Consider the following 19,209-nt stretch of genomic DNA (forward strand, 5'->3'; position numbering starts at 1 on the left):
GCGGGCGGGAGGGGCTCTGAGGGGGCGGGAGCGAATGTCTGAGGGGGCTGAGGGAGGGACGTCTTTTTCCTTTCCAAGAAGTTCTTTTCTCTCAAAATATTCCAGGAATGGGAGAAAAAAGGCGATTAAGTCACAACTTGGCAGCACTGCAGAGGTTGCTGAGTTATTTCCCTCTGGGTTAGAGGCTGTTGGTGCTACAGAAAAGCCGTTTAATGAAACTTTTTTGCCCGTATGATGTAATGAGGGGTGAGGGATGGGGATGAATGGAAACAGCTCGCCATGAGATTTTATATAGTTAAATTACAATTTATAGAAACAGGTTTTGCAGAAAAGCACTTAAACTCCTCCTGAGCAATTATGTTTTGTGGTTTAGATGAGTTGGACGGGCCAGGTTTGATGGGCTTGGAGCAACCTAGTTTAGTGGAAGGTGTCCCTGCCCATAGCAGGGGGTTGGAATGAGATGAGCTTTCAGGTCCTTCCAACCCAAACCATTCTGGGATTCCGTGTTCTGATTTTTCCTGAATTACAGAAGAAAATCCAAGGCTGGGTTCACAGTTTTATACTTGAGAATGTGGTTAAAAGGCATTGTGGTTCCACCTATGTGGTTCCAGCTATGCTCCCAATAAAATTTAGCTCATGATTGCTTTATATGCAGTAGCATTTACAGTACAGTCGGCCTGTAATCAACACATAAAATTTTAATATTATTATATCTCATTGGACCATTCTCACTGTAGTTTGGACATGTATAGCTACATCGTGTTTTTCAGGGCAACATTTGGCCAACTAGCGCTTTGTGGGTTTGCTGGAGAAAAGTCCTTTCAGGGATCAAGGATTCCTAAAAGACGAAATAAAATTAAAAAAAAAAAAAGAATCCCTCATAGTTCCAGCACATTCCATGGTCCCAGTGGTGGTGGGAGTGGGGTGAGGGGGAAATGGACACCCAGCAGTGGTGCTGCTTCCCCTGGCAGAGCAGAGGTCGGGGAGGGTTCTGCTGAGGGGAACGCTTTGGGATGAAAACACAAGGGATTGGTGGATTCATCCGAACACAGACCTAATTCTGATACTTATATCCATGGATTTGGTGAAACCGAATGCTTGGGAATGCTTTCAGTTCTGAGATAAAACACGCCAAAAATACGTCAGTGTAATGTGTTATAAACAGTACGTTCGTTACCAAGTTCCCAGCACTGTATTTACATCCCTGCTCCTTGTTTTAGTGACACAGAAAACACGTGGTGGAGAAATTCAATATTCCAGGAAGGAAGGACTCTTGCCCCAGAGCCACTCTGGCAGCTGCCAGTGGGCTGGAAATTGCATCACGGTGCTAATGACAGAATATTAATGAAGTGTTTGACCTTCGACATCCTTGAGTGCAGAGCGAGGTGCCAAGGAACGGAACCAGCCGTTGGTCCGTGTGGGAATATTGTACAACCCACAGCACCGGGAAAACAGTTTCCTCTTGTGTTTGTCACTTTCCCTTTGAAAAGGAGAGACAGGGAGCAGAGTCTGGTGTCAGAGGGGATCTGTGTCGGAGTGCCCTGATGTGACCGCTGACCCTGGGCCAGGACACGGCCCTGGGACTTTGCCAGGGCTGCTGCCTGTGGGGACCGAAGGGAGGTGGGGGAGAGGGGCCCTGCCAGCCCAAACAGACAGTTCTGGTCACCACATACAGCCCCCAGCCAGGCAAAAAATAAATAAATCAACCCGAAACCTGAGGTGTCGCGATGCAGTCATCTAAGTGGAACAGATTCCACAATTCTCTCCGCTCTCCTCTATTTTCTGAATGTTTTTTCTTGTAAGAAGTGAGACTTCTAATGTACAAAACATGAACAGACTGTTGTACCTATTTCTAAGCAATAATTAGGATTTGATGACAGCTGAAAGACACGCAGCTTATCTTGAACTCCTGTCATATATATTCTTTAATAAGGCTTTATCTTTTCTTCCCTGGTGAAGAGTGATTTGCAGAGAGAGAGCAACTTTGAATGGAACAGTGAAGTACCTGATGGGGTAACTCAGCTAAGAGAAAGTATTCAAAATGTGATGATAACATGGCCCAAAACTCAAGGCTATTTTTAACAGAAGGAATAAGTTGCTGGTGATGTACATGCTACCATCCCTCTGCTCGGAGCTGCAAAGGGGTGTCCTGTGGCCTGGCAGGTGTTACAGATGTGTGACCCTCAAAAACCAGGGGAATAAAAAATGGGGAAAATACTGATGTTAATTTGTATGCTAGGAGTGATTTTGTCTGTTTTTCAGAGTATCCATACTGTGCTTCATTCAGTGCTTTACTCAATCTGTGCCTTGGTCAGTCCTGATCTCAGTCTGCAGCCCCAAGACTTTCTCAAAACCTACTCCTCTGGGGAGCTTCACATATAAATCCTTGTCTGGCACATTTCACATGATCCTTTATGATCTATAAGCAAAACAGATACATGATTTCAGTGCCTGCATACTGCAAATCCACCACCACAGTGTATCCCAGTGTTCTTCCAGAACCTCCAGCCTCAGTTTACAGTTCATTGCACCTCCAAGTCAGTCTTGCAATTCATTAATGCTGGACAAACACGTCCACGAATGTGGGCTTAAAATAACCCCTGGCTGGTATCTGTCACAGGCTATTCTTTGGGCTGCTGGAAATAGCTGTGCACGTCACCCAATGTATGGGTCATCAGCCTATTCTGGGATATTCAAATAGAAATGGGCTTTGTGATCCCCTCAGCTGAGGGATCTGGGATATCAGGTTGCCCAGAACTCTGTTCTGACTCATACCACATACAACCCAGTTCTCTGAAATCCTGCCTGTCTGTGCTTCCAAAGGTTACATGGGAGCCGGGTTCTGTTATCTCAAGAATTTTCAGATAAATAAATGTGAAAAAGATAAATTTCCCTTTTATTCTGGTTTCCATAGTTTTCCATCAAACTTGGAAGATAATTAGATTTCCTGTGTTTACAAATTAAGCCAAGCCAAACAAACCCCACACCAGCCAACTGAACATTCCCAAAGAAACATAATAAATGCAAAGAGAAAAAAAGGAGGAAAGCGGCTACAAAGCCAGTATTGGAAAGTGATGGGCACTATAGCAACAAAGGCATAAGTCTAAGGAATATATAAATTATTTGAAACAATTATTTGTTCCTGGATGCTGTGTATTGCACATACATCATCAGTGGATAATAAAGGCTAGTTCACAATTTTGCATGTATTTCTTAACACTGGAAATTAGTGCCCTGGGGCAGTCTTTCTGAATGGGTTTTAAGCATGTAAGATACTTCTCAGCCTGTTGGACCGCGGAATGTGGCAGAAAAATGCAAGAGGCTTCATTTGGACACCGTGCAATTAGTGTGTCAGCCTCCCTATGGAATTCTGGGGCACTGAACAGAGCTGCGAGTCCAGCAGACAGAATTTGTAACTTACTGATAAAGTAAGGGTGGGGTCATCTGATTTCAAAATATGAAACAGTGGCTATGTTAAAGAAAATAAAATTATAAATGCTCCATATGAGTGTACATCCCTTCACAGAATGCAAGAGTTTAGGAGAGAAATTTTTAAATTGTGATTAAATTTCTCGATGTGATAAAAAAAAATATCAGTGAAACACCTCATGATCCCAGTGACTGGAGTAGTAAGACTGGAATTAAGTTCAATGGTACAAAGATTAAGGTCATGGGCACATGAACTAAGAGCAAAAAACCTGGAAGCACTTCAGTAGGAAATAATAGCAGAGGAGAGTGACCTGCATCTGACCTGGCTGGTCAAGGGGTGGAAAGTAAGCACATGGGGATGGGAATAAGTAATTAAATCAAGGAATAGCTAACAACAAATGGATAAACCAACTGATCACCCATAAATTAAACCAGAAAGCAAGGGGATCCTGGAGCAATTGGAGCAATCCAGTTCTGGAAAGTCTGCTAAGGAGAGCTGGGGGAAGAAAACTGTTAAATACGGCTCAGCCCAAGTGTAGAGATGGGATTCTGTGAAACAGTTCCCACATAACTGGAAGCAGCAGGAGTTCCTGCTGGGTAACTTTGAGCTCTGTCATCCCAAAACATACAGATCCTAATAGAGGGAGGATTGAAGCCACAGTCTGTCCTTGCCATGCCCTTTTCCATGGGGCCAGTGCTTGTGCTGCTCATGGACTGGGAGCTGGGCCATGAGCCCATCCCGGATGGGTGAAACCCTGTGGACAGGAGCTCAGCCCAGATTTTCTCCACCCGGACTATCCACAGGCCTTCTAAAAGTTCCGGAATTTTGTGTGCTGTGCCCACACATGGTGTGGGTGAAGCCTTCCCCTCTCATCCTGTGTGGGTTGGGAGCGCTGCCCCATCCTGTGCCCTCTGCCTGCCGCTGAGGCTCCTTTGAGTGCACCAGGCTGCTGGCGCTCTGCCCAGGAGAGGAAAACATCGGAATTTGTTCTGGATCCACGTCATCCATTCCACTGACACAGCTAATGATGTGAGATCCCACAAACCGCACACCCGGGTGACGTCCCCGCTTCGTCGACGTGCTTCACGCTCCACCGGGAGACATCTGGGATCTGGTGACACAGGATGTGCTCAGTGTTTGCCAAAATGTGAGCTGAGAATCCAAAAATAGGGCAGAGATTTCTAGGCTGGTGCAGGGAACAGTCCCCAGCAGGCACTGGCTAAGGGCACAGTCAGGATAACAGTCTCATAGCAACACTCCCCCCTCTTGGGCAGGGGAGTTCATCCTGACCTCACAGCTCATCAATTTAGTTCATTTTCATGTATTCTAATAACAAAGCCTGTTTTTTACTTTTTATTTTGAAGGGAACCGTGGTTGAGTGTCCATATAGATTATAGATTTTTGGGATGCATTGTCCCTTTCAGCAAACTTTGACAATAGCTGACCTAATGAAGACTATTCTGATTTGAGGCTCCAGAAGGTTCCTTCATGTGAAGGAACAATTCAAACCAGTTCTATCTTTTTTCTTTCAGCTGTACCATCCTTTAACTGTCTGTTTATATGGTGGATACCAATGGAGTCTGGAATTATGCAAGCCTGGAATTCTAAAACATAGAGCTGGGTCTGCTCTTAGTTACTGATACAAACATTGAGTGTCTGCATTGATTTTACTAGAACAGACTGACATCCATACTGGCATTAAGTGTAGATATATTATAAATACTTTTTTTACCCCCAGATATTTCCTTATCTGTTGAGTAGTTGAAACAAATCCTTTTTGTGACTCTGCTGGAAGAGGAGACCCTTTCTATCACACAAACATCATGCCAGCAATGAACACATGAAAACTGTGTTCAGCAATTTTTGCTGCAAGGAAAATGTGCAGAAGAGGGAATGAGGGAACCCATCTTGCTTGGGAAGTTAAGAGACAGAGAAACATAAAGATTTTGAGCTTATGTTGCTTTATTTTTTGCCTAGGAAGGGATTCCCATATTTCTGATTCTCATAAGCAAGTAATCTGAAATATCCCAACAGATGGGATCTCACCTGGGGTTCCCTCCTCTGATGTGCTAAAGCATGCTGTGATGAGGCTGGTCCCTGAAATCACCATCACAATGTGGGAAAACCATCACAGAAATGGTGCCCAGGCCATGCTCCGGCAGGAAATGGGAGTTTTCCTCTTCATGGCACTTGTCAGGGCCCAGCAGGGACCGTGTCCGTGCTCAGGTTCACTGCAGCCAGCGCTCATTTCACTTGGCTGTTCTAGGTTTGCTTTGTGATGAAGAGAAGCATTTGGATTTTAATGTTTTTAAGCTGGCCGGTTTTAAGGAAAGCTCTGTAGGTGAGATAGCAACTTCCATTAGGAAATACAGTTCAGATGGATCTGGGAATTGTAAGGCAAATCTTTTGTCCATCCATCGGCCCGGGCTGCAGCCCCCAGCTATTCCAGCAGCAGTATTTCTATCTCTCACATCATCTCCTCATGTCTCTGGCAGGGCAGGAGAGATTTTGGCACGACAAAGAAGAGGAGGAGCAGCGGGAGCTTTCTGACACCCGGCAGGCAGCTCCTTGGGAATCTGTGCCAGCTGGAACGAGCAGGGCAGCCAAGGAAGAGCCACAAGGAATGTGGCTTCATGTATTGGCTTTATCAAAACTCATTGTTCTCTCACGGGATCAGTTTTAAAAGGATATCTGAAATTTTGTGACAGAAATCACCAAGAAAGCATTTTTTAATGCTGAATTGTGATTACTCCTCCTGTTAGTATCCTGGAAGTACTTAATATCCTATTGCTATCCTGGAAACACTTTATATCCCACCATTTTCAGTATTAATATAGAACTATCCTGCCATAGGCACTGCCATAAGTGAGAGGCAATAAATGGACATTTAGTGAAATAAATGAACCGTTGCCCGTCTGTGTAAGTTGAACACAGATGCAATGACAGTGCGGGCGCGGCAGGGGGCGCTGGGGAGCGCAGTCCCGCGGGCGCAGCCGCTCTGGCCACCGGAGGACCCGCTCTCTATGGTGGCCGCTGCTTCCCCAGGGGGCGGTGGCCAGCGGCCTGTCCCGGCATGCACCGCGCCCGCCACACTTCCCGGCACACCTCGCGGCGCGCTCACTTCCGGCCCGGGCGCTAAGATGGCGACGCCCATGCACCGGCTGATCGCTCGCAGACAGGCGTGAGTGGGGCCGGGGGACGGGTCTAGGGGGGCTGTGCCGGGCAAGGACGGGGCTGCAGAGCCGCGGGGCAGAGCCCTTCCCCGGCGCTCAGGTCCCTCCTGGCCGACGCGCTGTGTCCCGGGAGGGCGCTGCTCGGCGGAGGGGAAACCCCCCCCAAAATGCTGGGGTGAGCCGCGGTGACTACGAGACGATGGCATTGGGGTGTCCTGTGCACGGCCCGGCGCTGGGCTCGAGAATCCCTGTGCGTCCTGCCCGGCTCGGCGTGTTCCGTGGTTCCATAAACGGTGGGAGCGAGAGCGGCGGGTGGGGAAGGAGAGGAAGTTGTTGGATTTTGACGCTCGGAGCCCGCTCTGGGAAACGGCGCCCAGGGAGCGGGAGCCGTGCGCTCAGGACAGCGAGGAGCGTCTCGTGGTGCGGGCGGTTACTGAACCGCGTCGCAGGCGCTCGACAGCCCAACTAAGAAAAAAGTGATCTCCAGCTTCGTGTTGTGGTACATTTACAGAACGGAAAAACCCGCAAAAAATACCCCCAAAACACAAACGAGCTTTGCTAGATGTAGGTATTGCAATCAAATAATCCCCTCAGCACCATAAAGATCTGATTGCAAACAGTGAAATGAGGAAAACCATGTTTTTGCTTGTTTGGGAAGTGCAGCAGGTGTGTATGTGTCCCACCCCCACGTGCTGCTGACATTGTTTTTGCAGTTGTTTGTAGATTTGGATGTTGGGTTTTTTCCTTAGATTAATTTATTTCTCATGTTTCAGTTCTTTGACTGTGTTTTGGGGTGTTTTTTTTCCCGATCACGCTACTTAGGCAGAATGTGGATGGTTTCTGCATTCTCCTGCCTTTTCCATGGCTTAGTAGTAATCTCTTTCCTGTTTTCTAGTGGAAAGTAATTTGGGATTTTAAAAGACTCATTTTAAAAGACTTCTTTTCAGTTGCTATTTTATTTGAGTCAAGGACTTATTTCTTAGGTTTGATATGTCTTATGTGCTTGGTGGGTCTGTGCTGAGCTGTCCCTCTGCCGGCCTTTGCTCCAGGGTTGGGATCACTGATCCCTGCTGAAAGTTTGCTTCAGTTTTGTGCTTTTCATTAGTGTTACACTCGTTGGTGCTGATGTGGTGTTTGCAGATCTGTGGCTGGTGAGCAGATCTGATGTTCTGGTCATTACTTATATTGGTTTTAGGACTTAATCCTTGTCTTTTTAGCTTGCATGGAATTGTCTGCTCCACTCGCGTGAGTAGAACTAAAGCCCTGGAAACACTGAGTTATATTGTTGTTGCTTTAAACTTCCACGTTGTTCCTGTGGACAAAAGTCTGGGCTGGTTTGAGAGAGAAAAACATCAACTTTGGGGGTTTTATGTCGATGAAGAGGAGGGAGAGTCATCACTGAGCTTCTGTGTAACTGCTGTGGCAGAGCCTGAAGTGCAAGAGAAAGACAAACCTCTCAAAGCCATTGGGTTTTGTTCCTTCCCAGACATTCTGATTCCTGCTCCAGTCCCAGTTCCTTGTGCTGTGCAGGCTTAAGTTTAATTAGTTTTTTAGTGCTGATTCAGCTGAATATTTCTAAGGCTTGAATATGAAGCCAAATGGCCTCTGCATTGAACGAGTGATGGATATTCAATACAAGATTCCCTTCAAGAACTGCCACAAAAGGTGGCTGAAGCTGAGGGAGAAGCAATTCCTACCTTGCCTAGAAGTGCAATGCTCATTTTGAGGAAAAGTGCTCACTGCTGGTCTGTCACTTTATTCTCACTAATGAACAGTCTGGAAGCCTCCTAGTTCAGCCAGGCTGGTAATTACAGACAGTTTAGATGGGCTGGCCTTGAAAAATTTGTATTTTGGTGCTTGGAAAAAAACCAGAAGGTGGGAAGAGGTGACAGGAGTCACAGGGCACTGAGAGGAGTGACACAGTCCCGAGTTCAGTCCTGGCTCTGAACTAATTTTGATCCTGACCTTGAGCAGTCCCTTGGCTGTGTGTGAGTTTCCTTATTTGTAAAGGAGAAGGGAAAACAGCTTTGCAAAGCTTCCCAACAGCAGCTTAAGAGCTTGAGTGTGGAAGTAGGAGTGTTTTCCCTTCCCTGATTTCTAAAAATGCTCACAGAATTTTACACGGTGCAAGAACTGAAACATGGATGTGAACTCTCACTGACACTGCAGGTGTTTGGGGGCACAGGGCAATCAGGGGAGTCTGGCTGGATTTACTGTGCACAAAGTGAGCAGGAGTCCGATTGTTCCTGTGATAAACCTTCTGCCAGGCTTTCAGGAATCTTGGTAAATTCAAATAAGGTACAACCAGGAGCATCTCTGGGAGTCCTAGGCTGTTTGTGAGAATTGGGCAGTTTGGTGCCTGAGTGTTAAATTCTGGGGTTTTGAAATATAGCTGCTGCTTTTTGCTAACTGTGTTCTAAACCTTAATTTCAATTATTTACAACTACCTGCAAATTGTATGCAGTGTAGTTGTTCCCATGTGAAAATGTATTAGTAAATGAAAATCTGTTTGCTTAAATTCTGTATGTACCTGATTATTACTGTTTGTGTCCTGATTTAAGAGAAAAGCTGAAGCACCTGTGAATATCTGGTCTAATCATGACTTGATGGGGTTAAAAATCTGCATGATAAAAAAATTAATAATTTTTCACTAGGTTGAACAGACTTGGACTGAGTCACTTAAGCAATTCTGCATTTTTCTAGAGAGGCAAACAAGCAGCATGTGAGATGTCAGAAGTGTTTAGAGTTTGGCCATTGGACATATGAATGTACAGGGAAGAGAAAATACCTGCACAGGCCTTCAAGGACAGCTCAACTGGCCAAAATCCTGAAAGAGAAAGAAAAACAACTATTACTGCAACAGAGGTAAGATTGGCAGGATGAAATGCCTGGTTTATTAATGAAATAAAAGCAAAGATGGTGTCCCAGACCATTTTCTGGGATCTTTTCCTCCAGACTGTGTGATGTTTGCCTAATGTTAGAGATGATTTTTATATTAGGTGGAATATGTACACTCAGGTCCCACAGAATTAAAAATAACATTTAAATTAATTTAATTTAAGTCTCTCATTAACACCTGCTCCTCTGAAATACACTTTAAAAGCATTTTGGCCTGTCTGTAACAAAAAAAATCCACTAAGCCAAAGTTAAAACAGTTGGAGCCATTTCTTAATGGAGCAGTTTCCTGAATTCCTTGGTTACTTGATTTCATGTTTATGTGCTGGTACAAGCAGGTGGGTGTGAGGACTGTAAATGTGTTTATAACAAAGAGGCAACTCTTGCCCTTCTGTTCAGGTTTGCTGGTAGAATGTGGAGTTAAACCTGGTGTTCTGGGCACGACCTGACAGTGTCTGTGCCAGCCCAGCCCCTGCTGCTCCCTGGGAGCTGCACTGGTTAAACAGGTGAATGGGAGTGGAGTTATCGGGTGGTTTGAACTCTCAAGCATAAAATAACAACACCTCACTGAATTGCATAATTATTTCCTGTTTTGACATCTGAGAAAGTGAAAGATGCATCTTAACAGAGAAATCTAAATGAAACTCTGCATGTGGTGTGTGTGATTTCCTTTCTGCTTTGCTCTCAGTACACTTTGTGTTCTTCCCCCAAGGTTAATAATTGTTTTAACAAGCAGCTCTAGAGTGAAAAACGATGCAACACATCAGTTTTCCATAAAATTCCTGTATGTGTGAGGGTTATCTCTGCCATTGCAACTGCAGTTTGATTTTGGCAGCTGGAGAGGTGCTGCCTCAGCCCCAAGGAGGGACCGTGTGAGGTCCCTCACAGCCCTTGCAGCTGGAATTACTGAGGATTTGGACACGTGCCCTCAGTCACTGCCACTTCCAGCTCAGTGTGTTGGCTGTGGGTCATCACACTGCCAGGATGTGAGTTATGGAGAGCATTCCCACCTTTTGCTGTTATCCTAGTGGGAGAGAAAAGGGCGGTACCTCTGGCAGACAGGGCTCCTGTGGCTCCGGCAGCTGTTGCAGCTCAGGCAGCAATTATGAGTCACAGGCCTGAAACACTGACTGAAGTGGAGGCTCATTAGCTTGTGATAAGAGCCACGTAAAATGTTTGATTTTGAAATTAATTTTGATCCAGTGAGTAATCCTGAAGTAATTACAGTCACCCAGTATTGTAGATAGACATCAGGAGTGCTTGGGCCTCTGAAACTTGCTCCACTTGGAGACAGAGTTTGGATGGGTTCTTCAGAAACTCGAGGTTTTTAGGCAGAGTTTGAGACTCAGATTTTTCCCTTGTTTCTTTTCTGCTGCATTTCTGGTGAATTCTGCAGGTTCATGTTGGAGAATTGTCAACTGAGGGTGAAATTCCTTGAAGCCTAGTCCTTGTGCTTGAGTCTGAGGATGGGATAATTTTATGTAGGAATTCCAGGACTGTCCAGTCTGTCACAAATGGAGGTTTTTGGGCTGTAACAGTCCTCAGTGTGAGGGGCATGTGCTGTGAAAAGTCATCTTGTGAATGGAAGACTGACTAATCCTTAGTCAGGAGCAGTGTTTAATCCTGGTTAAATTGGGCTGGATTCACAGGGGTTATATAATCATAAGCTCCTTAGCTGTGCCATAAGGGATCCTGTTCCTTAGGTGCCAGTGTTACACTTCCAAGGATGAAGCTTTTCCTTTGTGGAAAAACAGCTTCCTAGGGCACACTTTTGCTTTTTATATCACTTGTATTGGAAGGTTCTTCCTTGTCACAGAGGAGCTGGGTCTCCCACAGCTCTGCTTTGGAGTGCTTGTATCACCACCTTTAAAGACCCAGGCAGGAATCATTAACCAGAAGGCAAACACAGCCTAATAAGGTCAATATTTACTTCTGACAACCACATCCAAGCTATTTCAGCATGAACTCATGTCATAGTTGTTCCAGGATCCCTCTGTTGGCCCGGTGCTGACCCCATGATTCTGATGGACACTCTGGAGGTGTCAGTAAAACCCTCACTGCCTGCCCAGCCTGGGGCAGGAGTTGGGAGGGGAGGAAAGGTGAGAGAATGCTCATTCCTGAGTGATGTTACTGCACTGAACCCAACACAGAGTGTGATTTATGGCTCTGAAGGCACGGTGGGGCCACAGGGAGAGCGAGGGAGTGCCCAGAGCAGGTCTGACTGCAGAGCCTGGAGTAACTCCTGTAGTAACCTACACCTTACACACTAGAGGGAGGCACAGCCCTGTGCCCGGGTTCCTCACACACTGAGTGAGGTCCTGTCTTCTCAAAGGTACTTTGGGGTTTAATTCTGTTTCTCACAGTGACTCACCTGTGAACACCTGATGACCCTTGGAGGGTGTAAGGCCTTAGGAATGTAAATCTGAACAGGAGGGATTATAACTTGGGTTGGAATTCGAATATCAGTGAATCTTCCTCTTGCCCACAGGAGAGTGTGGGGAGTGTGAAAAACTCCTCTGTATGATGATAATGTTTCCATACCGTATGTGTGAAAATAAAAAATTGGAAAAATCTCATTTTTCTGGCTTATAAAGAGCACTGAACTTTTATTGAAATACAATGCAGGTTACACTTAACACTTTCTTCTTTCTACCCTTTCTGTAGTCTTTATCAACACATACTGTTTTCTAATGCCTGAATGAAATATATTTGCAGTTTTCACTTCCATTTTTATGTATTCAAAATGGCTTCTAATAATAAGTTTCAGTTGAGCAAAAAAGGTATCCTGGATCATGAGAATGTACAACTTCCTCATAGATCAGTGGCACGTTGTGTGACTGGATGGTCGCATGGGAATCTGAAAGACATACCTGGAAAGCATCACTATGAATAGATTTTTCTGTTTCTTTTTGCACTCAAAAGAAATGTGAAAGCTACAGGCTAATTCAGTGTTTTACTCTTTGTTTCCATCAATTCAGTTATTGCTAAATATAGTTCTATACAATTTTTTATGTCCTTTTCTCCTGTGCCTTCCCATCTCAAAATGCTGTTGTCCATATAAAATGAAGCAAAGATGAGAGTAAGGCATCCATAACACAGAAAATTAGAGGTGAATTGCTGGGTTTTTTTAATTCTCCTGCCTTGTAGTTGTTGTTGCTCTGGTCTGCTCGGGACTGAGAAGAGCTGCCTGGTGCCCTTATGGCTCTGCCAGTAGAACACTGCTGTGTGCTCATATTAAACTCACTGTGCTGCTATTTATTTAATTTTCCTACCACATTAATCAAAGCCATTATTTTTCCCCCCTTAATTAGTGCTGGAGAAAGTGCTGCAGAAAAGAAGACCAAGAAAAAAAGGTATGTGAGACGGGTGGCAAATGGTGCAGCTGATCCTGGCTGGGATCCTGCACTGGGTGTTGCAGGAGTTTGAGAGGGGGTGGGAAAAGTCAACATTGCGAAGAAGTGCTGGCTTTACTGCTCTGAGCCTCTTACAGGCTTTTGTCTGACAGATATTTGGAGAATTTCTAGTCCTCCTTATCCAAAAACTCTAAATTCCTGGTTCTCTGCTTTTCTCCCTCCTGATCATCCTCCTTCTGCATGATCTTGCTTTAATGATAAAAAAGGTTTGTATTTCTGCCTCAAAGTCCATCAAGTGTCTCTGAAACAGTTGTGCAATACTGGCACACTGTTTTCTGGTCTGACATTGTTCCACCTGCTCATCCTGCTCTGTCTTTTATTGTTTTCATTCCCTCCTGCCAGCTTGCTCTCTCTCTCTCTCTGAAGCTTTGTCTAGAGAATGAAATAAAGCACCTAAAAAGCAAAAATCCAACCCCAAAACCAAACAGAACCACCTCAATCCCAAACCAAAATCCAGGAAATAAACCTTCCCCCACTCCAAGTACTAGTTGGAGCCAAGAACTCTTTTGACGTTGTTTGTACTTGACTTTGCATTAATGTTTGCTTGGGAATTTGCTTTATTAGCAGAGGAACAGCCAGAACTGAGGCTGTAACACTCCTGGTGATCGTGTTGGGAGTTTTACTCCAGGGGGGAATGTCTGTCCTGTAACAGCCTCAGTATCTCTTCTCATTTAGTTGTCAGTTCTCTAAATCTGATCTAAAACCAGTTTTCAGGAGGTGTTTAAAGACCAGGCCTCTTGCCTTGTGTGGCAGTCAGTGAATAAGGCACAGCAGGTCTTTAAAACATGCCTCTATTTCAGGTTATCTTGTGGAATGTGACTTTATTGGAATGCTTGGCTATCAGTGTGTGTTTTATCAAAGGCTCCTTTCCCAGTAGTGCCCATTTATTGTTGGAGTTACTTGGGACCAGTGAGATCATAAATTAACTGATTTCGAAACAGTGTAACACAGCCCCCTTCTTGTCTCAGCTTTCTCAGATGCTGCAGCCTTTACTGGCAGAATTATTTTCAGAGTATTTGAGCTCCAAACCAATGCAAAAATGAACAGAGCAAAAGGGTCCTCGGGGGACTGGGTGGTTTGGTCACTTTTTCCTTGACATTTTAAAACTCTTGTAGATTTGAGCTGTTCTCCTGTTTTTATGCAAGCACCAAATCCATCAATATAAACTCCTTTTCAGATAGTTTGCCGTTTATATTTTTATTATATGGGAAGAATTAAATGTGAACAATTCAGCAGAGGGTTACCACTGGATATATAAGTTCCAGATTTAAAATAAAACTATGCAAAAGTTCAGGTTCTGGCAGTAGGAGCACGAACCTTTTACACAGAGTATGTTTGTTTTGATATAAACAGTAATAACTGATCTCAGGTTCAACCAGAAAAACAGGCTCAGGCAAAGCAGCTGCTGCAGAGTCTTGTGACCTCAGGTGACACAGAGCTGCCTTCCAGGTGCATGTGTCCTTCAGCACTCCCACCTGCCATGCTTTGGTTATCCATGGAAAGCCCACTTTATATCAGATCACACCTCTCTAAAGGGTGGAATTGTGTTCTAATTCACTTGTTTCTTCAGGCCCTAGCTGTTACTGTGCCCAGAATTGTAGGTTGGATGTGAGTGGCACCTGTGAGGGTTTAAAACCCCTGGGGGGTTGGAGCAGAGCAGAGTGACAGCCTGGGTGATACCAGCACTTGTCCCACAGCTGGGGCACAGGATCACACAGGAGATTAACTTTTAGGAACTTGTTTTGAGGAGAAGAAATGTTATCTGCTGGAGAAATTCTGTACTTTGACAGTGGTGTGGTAGACCCAAAATCTTACATCTACCAACCTACAGCATCTGCACTGTCACGTTACCTCCTTCACATTACGTTTTGTATTTGAATTTTACTCGCTGCCATCTCCATCCTCCTCCTGGAAGTACCAACAGGCTACATGTTGCATCACCTGAAAACAAGTCCCTGCCTGTTTCCTCTCCCAAATGCAGCTATTGCTTTCCTCCAGGAGAAGCAGTACAATATTCTGATGTTTGTGTGAGTGGGTTTTGGATTATAACCTAAACACTGGACTGCTGCTGTGGATTGTGTGAGAGGTGACCTGGAAAAGGATGTTAAGAGTTACCACTCAGGGGATCCTCTGACTGATTCCTGCCCATGTCAAGGATTCTGCACATCTAATGGAACTGGTTAGATTGAAACTTGTCCCATTTTTTTTTGTGTTTTGTTTTCCTCATCTTAAAAGTAGTTTTTCCCAGACAATAAGTGTTTAACCAGCCCTTATGGATTTATCTGTAATAAAGAGCTGTTGTGTCTGCACACACAGAGATAACAGATTACAGATGTATTATAAAAACTTCTGTGGTTCATAGCTCAACACACACTCCCACATTTGCCAGCTGACATGGCTGATATGATTAAAAAAATCAGTCTCTCTTTAATAACCTTAACACAGGCATTTCATGAGTTGTATTTAAACAACCCCTCTGATAAAAAATACTACTTTAATTTTCTAATGGAAAGGAGATTCTGCATTATTATAATTTACAGTTTTGCATGTTCTTTGGTTGACTTTGGGAAGGGAGGTGAATCAGTGCCATTACACTTTGTTGGGAGAAAGATCTGTGGGAGAATTGAATTGTACTTTCTTGAAATTCATGTTGCCTCACTTAATCAGAGATGTTGATCTTGAGAGCAATGTCCTCAGTAAGGGCTAAACATGGAAAAAAATGTGCAGAGCATACAGAAATCCTCTTTGCTGTGTTCATCATTCTGTCTGTATCTTGGATTGTTTCCACCCCTTCTCTACCTGGAAAACATAGGCATCTTGTAGTGGCAGATAATTTGGGTTCTTTTGCCAGGAGTAATCTAAGAACAGTTTTCATTGGGAACAGTTCTGACCTTGGGGAAATCACTGATTAAACCTCCCCCAACTCTTACACTGCCAGAACTTCACTGTGTTGCAGTGGGGAGCAGGGAACTGAGCTTGGCTAATTTTCCCCGAGGCTTTCATAGTACAGGACATTCAGAATTCTCCTGCAGCCAGGTCAGTAAAGCCCGTGGTCATTGCTAGAAACAAGATCCTGGCCAGCTTTCCCACTTACCCTCTCTCTGCAGTCCTACTGGATTATGTGGTGTCCCTCTGCCATTGCTGTATTGGGCAAGATCCATTCGTTCAGGGTTGGAAAAGGGGAGGGAAGGGGAGGGCACAGGAATTTGTCTGAGATTGGAAATGTTCAGGCCAGATAATTGATCTTTGGGTTACAACACAGCAGAAAGAACACTGTGTGATGTGGGGATGCTGGCAGGGCTGTTCTCAGCTGGTTGTTCTCTCCCAGATCCAAAAGTGTGACCAGTTCCAGCAGCAGCAGCAGCGACAGCTCAGCCAGCGACTCCTCCTCTGACAGCGAGGACTCTTCTACCTCCTCCTCCTCTGATGACAGTGACAGTGATGAGAGCTCCTCTTCTTCCTCATCTTCCCCATCCTCCAGTAGCACTTCCTCCTCTTCAGAGTTCGACTCAGATTCCAGCTCCTCCAGCAGCAGCAGCAGCAGCAGTGACAGCAGCTCTGATGATGAGCCCCCAAAGAAGAGGAAGAAGAAATAGCCTGGAGTGGGGCAGGACTGGTGTGGAGGGAGTGACACCACTCAGAGGTGTCTGGAGCACACAGTTGCCAAACAGTTCAATGGTCAACATTTCTACTGCTAAAACTTTCTTAAGTGTTTTTGCATAGTTGTTCATACCACGTGGGAGGTATCAAAGGGCACGTGAGACTTACTGAAAGAGTATTTTTGTGGTTTATCCTTTTATGGAAGACTTTACTTTTTTAGTTCTAAAAAAAAAAATCTATCATCAGATTTGTTTATATGAGCTAAGGTCCAGTAACCTGGATGTTTACATGCTAGAAAGCAAGAGCTTTTTATTGCAGATTATGCTGTGCATCATGTGCTGTTCCTCTCTTAATGACAGCTTCAGTTCCATTGAGAAAATCCTCTAAACTGTTAAAAGCAGAAGTTTTACAGTGCTGCTGTGGAGCTCTGGCATTGTTGAACCTGAATGCACAATGTGTCACACACAGGGCCTTCCATCTCGCTGGTGACAAATGGATTCTGTGCTGCTGAGCTTGTGTTCTGATGGCTTTTCCTGATGCTTCCAGGTCAAGTCTTAACTGCAACATCCAATTTAACTAGTGTTGAGTTGTTACTGATCAATGTAGTGCTTGTCCTGCCCAGAGGCTTTGGGCTTTCCACTCCCTGTGTCCTTGGCTCATGTATTTGTAGTGTTTTCTGAGACACAGAGTCTGTCAGAAAGCAGCAGTGCAGTGAATTAGAGCTGCTGCTGCTTTGGAGTTTCATCCTTGTGCCTTTTTTTGTAAATTAAACGTATCCCAGTGAGACAAGGGCTTGAGAGTGGGTGTTTTTCAAGACTCCATCAGCTTCTCATACAGTAAACCAGAGAAATAGTAACAAAACTGGGCACTGTTTTCAAGGAGATGGGGGAAAAGGCTGTTTCACTGGATGCTCAGTAGGAAAAGCAGAAAAGAAATTAAGTTCCCAAAGGAAAGTGTTCCCCTTTTGATATTTTTTCCGAGAAATGTGTGTAATGCAGGATCACCAGGCCATGCTGTTGGGCACATGGTGAATTACAGTCTGCAGTAGAATCAATCACTCTTTGTCTGTAACACTTTGTACATGTCTGAGAACTGCCACGGGAGAAGCAAAGTAGTGCAAAAACCCCACAAAACTAACAGAAGCAGAATCCAAACACACTGCAGAACAAGGATTGGTTGCAGATTGGGAGTTACTTGTTTTTTCTGGTGGATTGAAGCAGTTGGTATTAGTATTTTATTTTGTGATGCAGTCTCCTAAATTTGTTATTGTTGGAGTGCTCTTACTGGGGAGGGGGCATCACATGTGGAAGAATTCTTAAATATCTTGGTTTAGGTAAAATATAGTAACTAAACTATTTTTTATATTTTTATGGGGAAAAGTAGTGTGTACAATTACTTTGGAATAAACTGTACTTATTTAAATGTTTGGAAACACGTACGTTGTGTGTCTCTGTGACCACTCCTGTGTTTTACAGAACAAGCTGCAGACTGTAAATAAAACTACCAGAAAATTGTTTAAGTCTTGTTGAGTGAATGTACCATTTAATGGGAAAAGTTAATAAATTATTAAACAGCAGTTGCTAAGTTGATGATTACTGCAAATATATAAAATATTTGTGGTGTTTGTGTGCAGATGGTTTCATCTGAAGTTGCTTTTGCATTGCCTCAGAAGGGTAGCACTGCTCCCCAGTAACTTGTCCAACAATAAGTCCCTCTCTCTACTCAGTCTTTTTAAAGAAATGTTTAATATACAATATTTTTTTTTTTACTTGCCCTTTCTGTTTACTTTCTCTCTACCTGTTCTTATTTTACAGAGTAAACTCCCCCAGCCTGGCCAGAGCCTTACTGTGGTTCATGTGCCACTAGATTGTTTCCTATCTCCTGCTGGATGCTTTGATTCAATTTTTTTTAACAAGGGAAAGGTACTTCTTTCAGGACTGTCTCCCAAAGCTGCAAAAGATCATTAATTTTATTAAACCCCTGCTAACTAGAAATTACTGCATTAACTCAGCAGTTACAGGCCCTGCACAGCTCTGAACAGCCCTTTTAATCCCTGCAATTCCAGGCAAAGCTGCCATTGCTCATTGGAGAGGAGCAATTGATGCAGCCTGGCAGGAAAACAGCCTCGGGGAAAGGCATCACCTTCCAAGGAGAAACACTGGGAACGGAGGGCAGAGCAGGAGAAGGGGAGACAACCCGATCTTTGAATCCAGGGCTTTATTAAACCAAACATCTGCTACTCAGAAACAGGTTTTGGGTGCTCACAAGGAAAAGTGCATTATACAGTTTCATGCGGATTAGTGGCTTGATTTATTTTCTTAGGGAAGAGTCCTTAATAAATAGGAGTTTCACTGTCAAATGGATTTGGTTGATAAAGAAATGATTCAACATGACTTAACCCCTGGGTTTAATTTGCTTTATGAACAGGTATTTGTCCAAGCTGTGCCTTTAACGGGCACTGAAATGTGGCTTCTGTGTGAGGTGGATCATCACAGCCTTGTTTGTTCATCCAGATGTGTGTGATACACCAGAATATCAGAGAATCCGAGAATGTATTGGGTTGAAAGGGACCTTTTAAGGTCATTAAGACCAACCCCCTGCCGTGGGCAGGGACACCTTCCACTATCCCAGGTTGCTCCAAGCCCCATCCAACCTGGCCTTGAACACTTCCAGGGATGGGGCATCCACAGCTTCTCTG

At 44.4% G+C, this 19,209-nt stretch overlaps 1 protein-coding gene across 3 annotated transcripts; it reads left to right on the top strand.

Annotated features, from left to right (window-relative positions):
* Positions 1 to 92: 92 nt before the first annotated feature.
* Positions 93 to 18,030, top strand: ZCCHC10 (zinc finger CCHC-type containing 10). 3 transcript variants are annotated; one of them, XM_064671672.1, is made up of 4 exons: positions 93 to 154; positions 9,307 to 9,468; positions 12,810 to 12,851; positions 16,240 to 18,030. In XM_064671672.1, the coding sequence occupies exons 1-4, from the start codon at positions 108 to 110 to the stop codon at positions 16,505 to 16,507; spliced, it is 519 nt and encodes a 172-aa protein (XP_064527742.1). In that variant the 5' UTR covers positions 93 to 107; the 3' UTR covers positions 16,508 to 18,030. The 3 variants fall into 3 exon arrangements, with proteins under 3 accessions (XP_064527742.1, XP_064527741.1, XP_064527743.1); XM_064671671.1 differs by lacking the exon at positions 93 to 154 and adding an exon at positions 6,490 to 6,611; XM_064671673.1 differs by lacking the exon at positions 93 to 154 and adding an exon at positions 6,756 to 6,778.
* Positions 18,031 to 19,209: the final 1,179 nt, after the last annotated feature.

This window comes from Pseudopipra pipra, chromosome 15 (genome assembly GCF_036250125.1).
Source record: "Pseudopipra pipra isolate bDixPip1 chromosome 15, bDixPip1.hap1, whole genome shotgun sequence".
Lineage (NCBI taxonomy): Eukaryota > Metazoa > Chordata > Aves > Passeriformes > Pipridae > Pseudopipra > Pseudopipra pipra.

What these genes read in the sequence shown, in the direction of transcription:
- ZCCHC10 (XM_064671672.1), top strand. Translation starts at nt 108, where the DNA reads ATGGGAGAAAAAAGGCGATTAAGTCACAACTTGGCAGCACTGCAGAG. An exon ending in AACTTGGCAGCACTGCAGAG is followed by an intron (nt 155 to 9,306) that starts GTTGCTGAGTTA and finishes GCATTTTTCTAG; the next exon opens with AGAGGCAAACAAGCAGCATG. An exon ending in AAGAAGACCAAGAAAAAAAG is followed by an intron (nt 12,852 to 16,239) that starts GTATGTGAGACG and finishes GTTCTCTCCCAG; the next exon opens with ATCCAAAAGTGTGACCAGTT.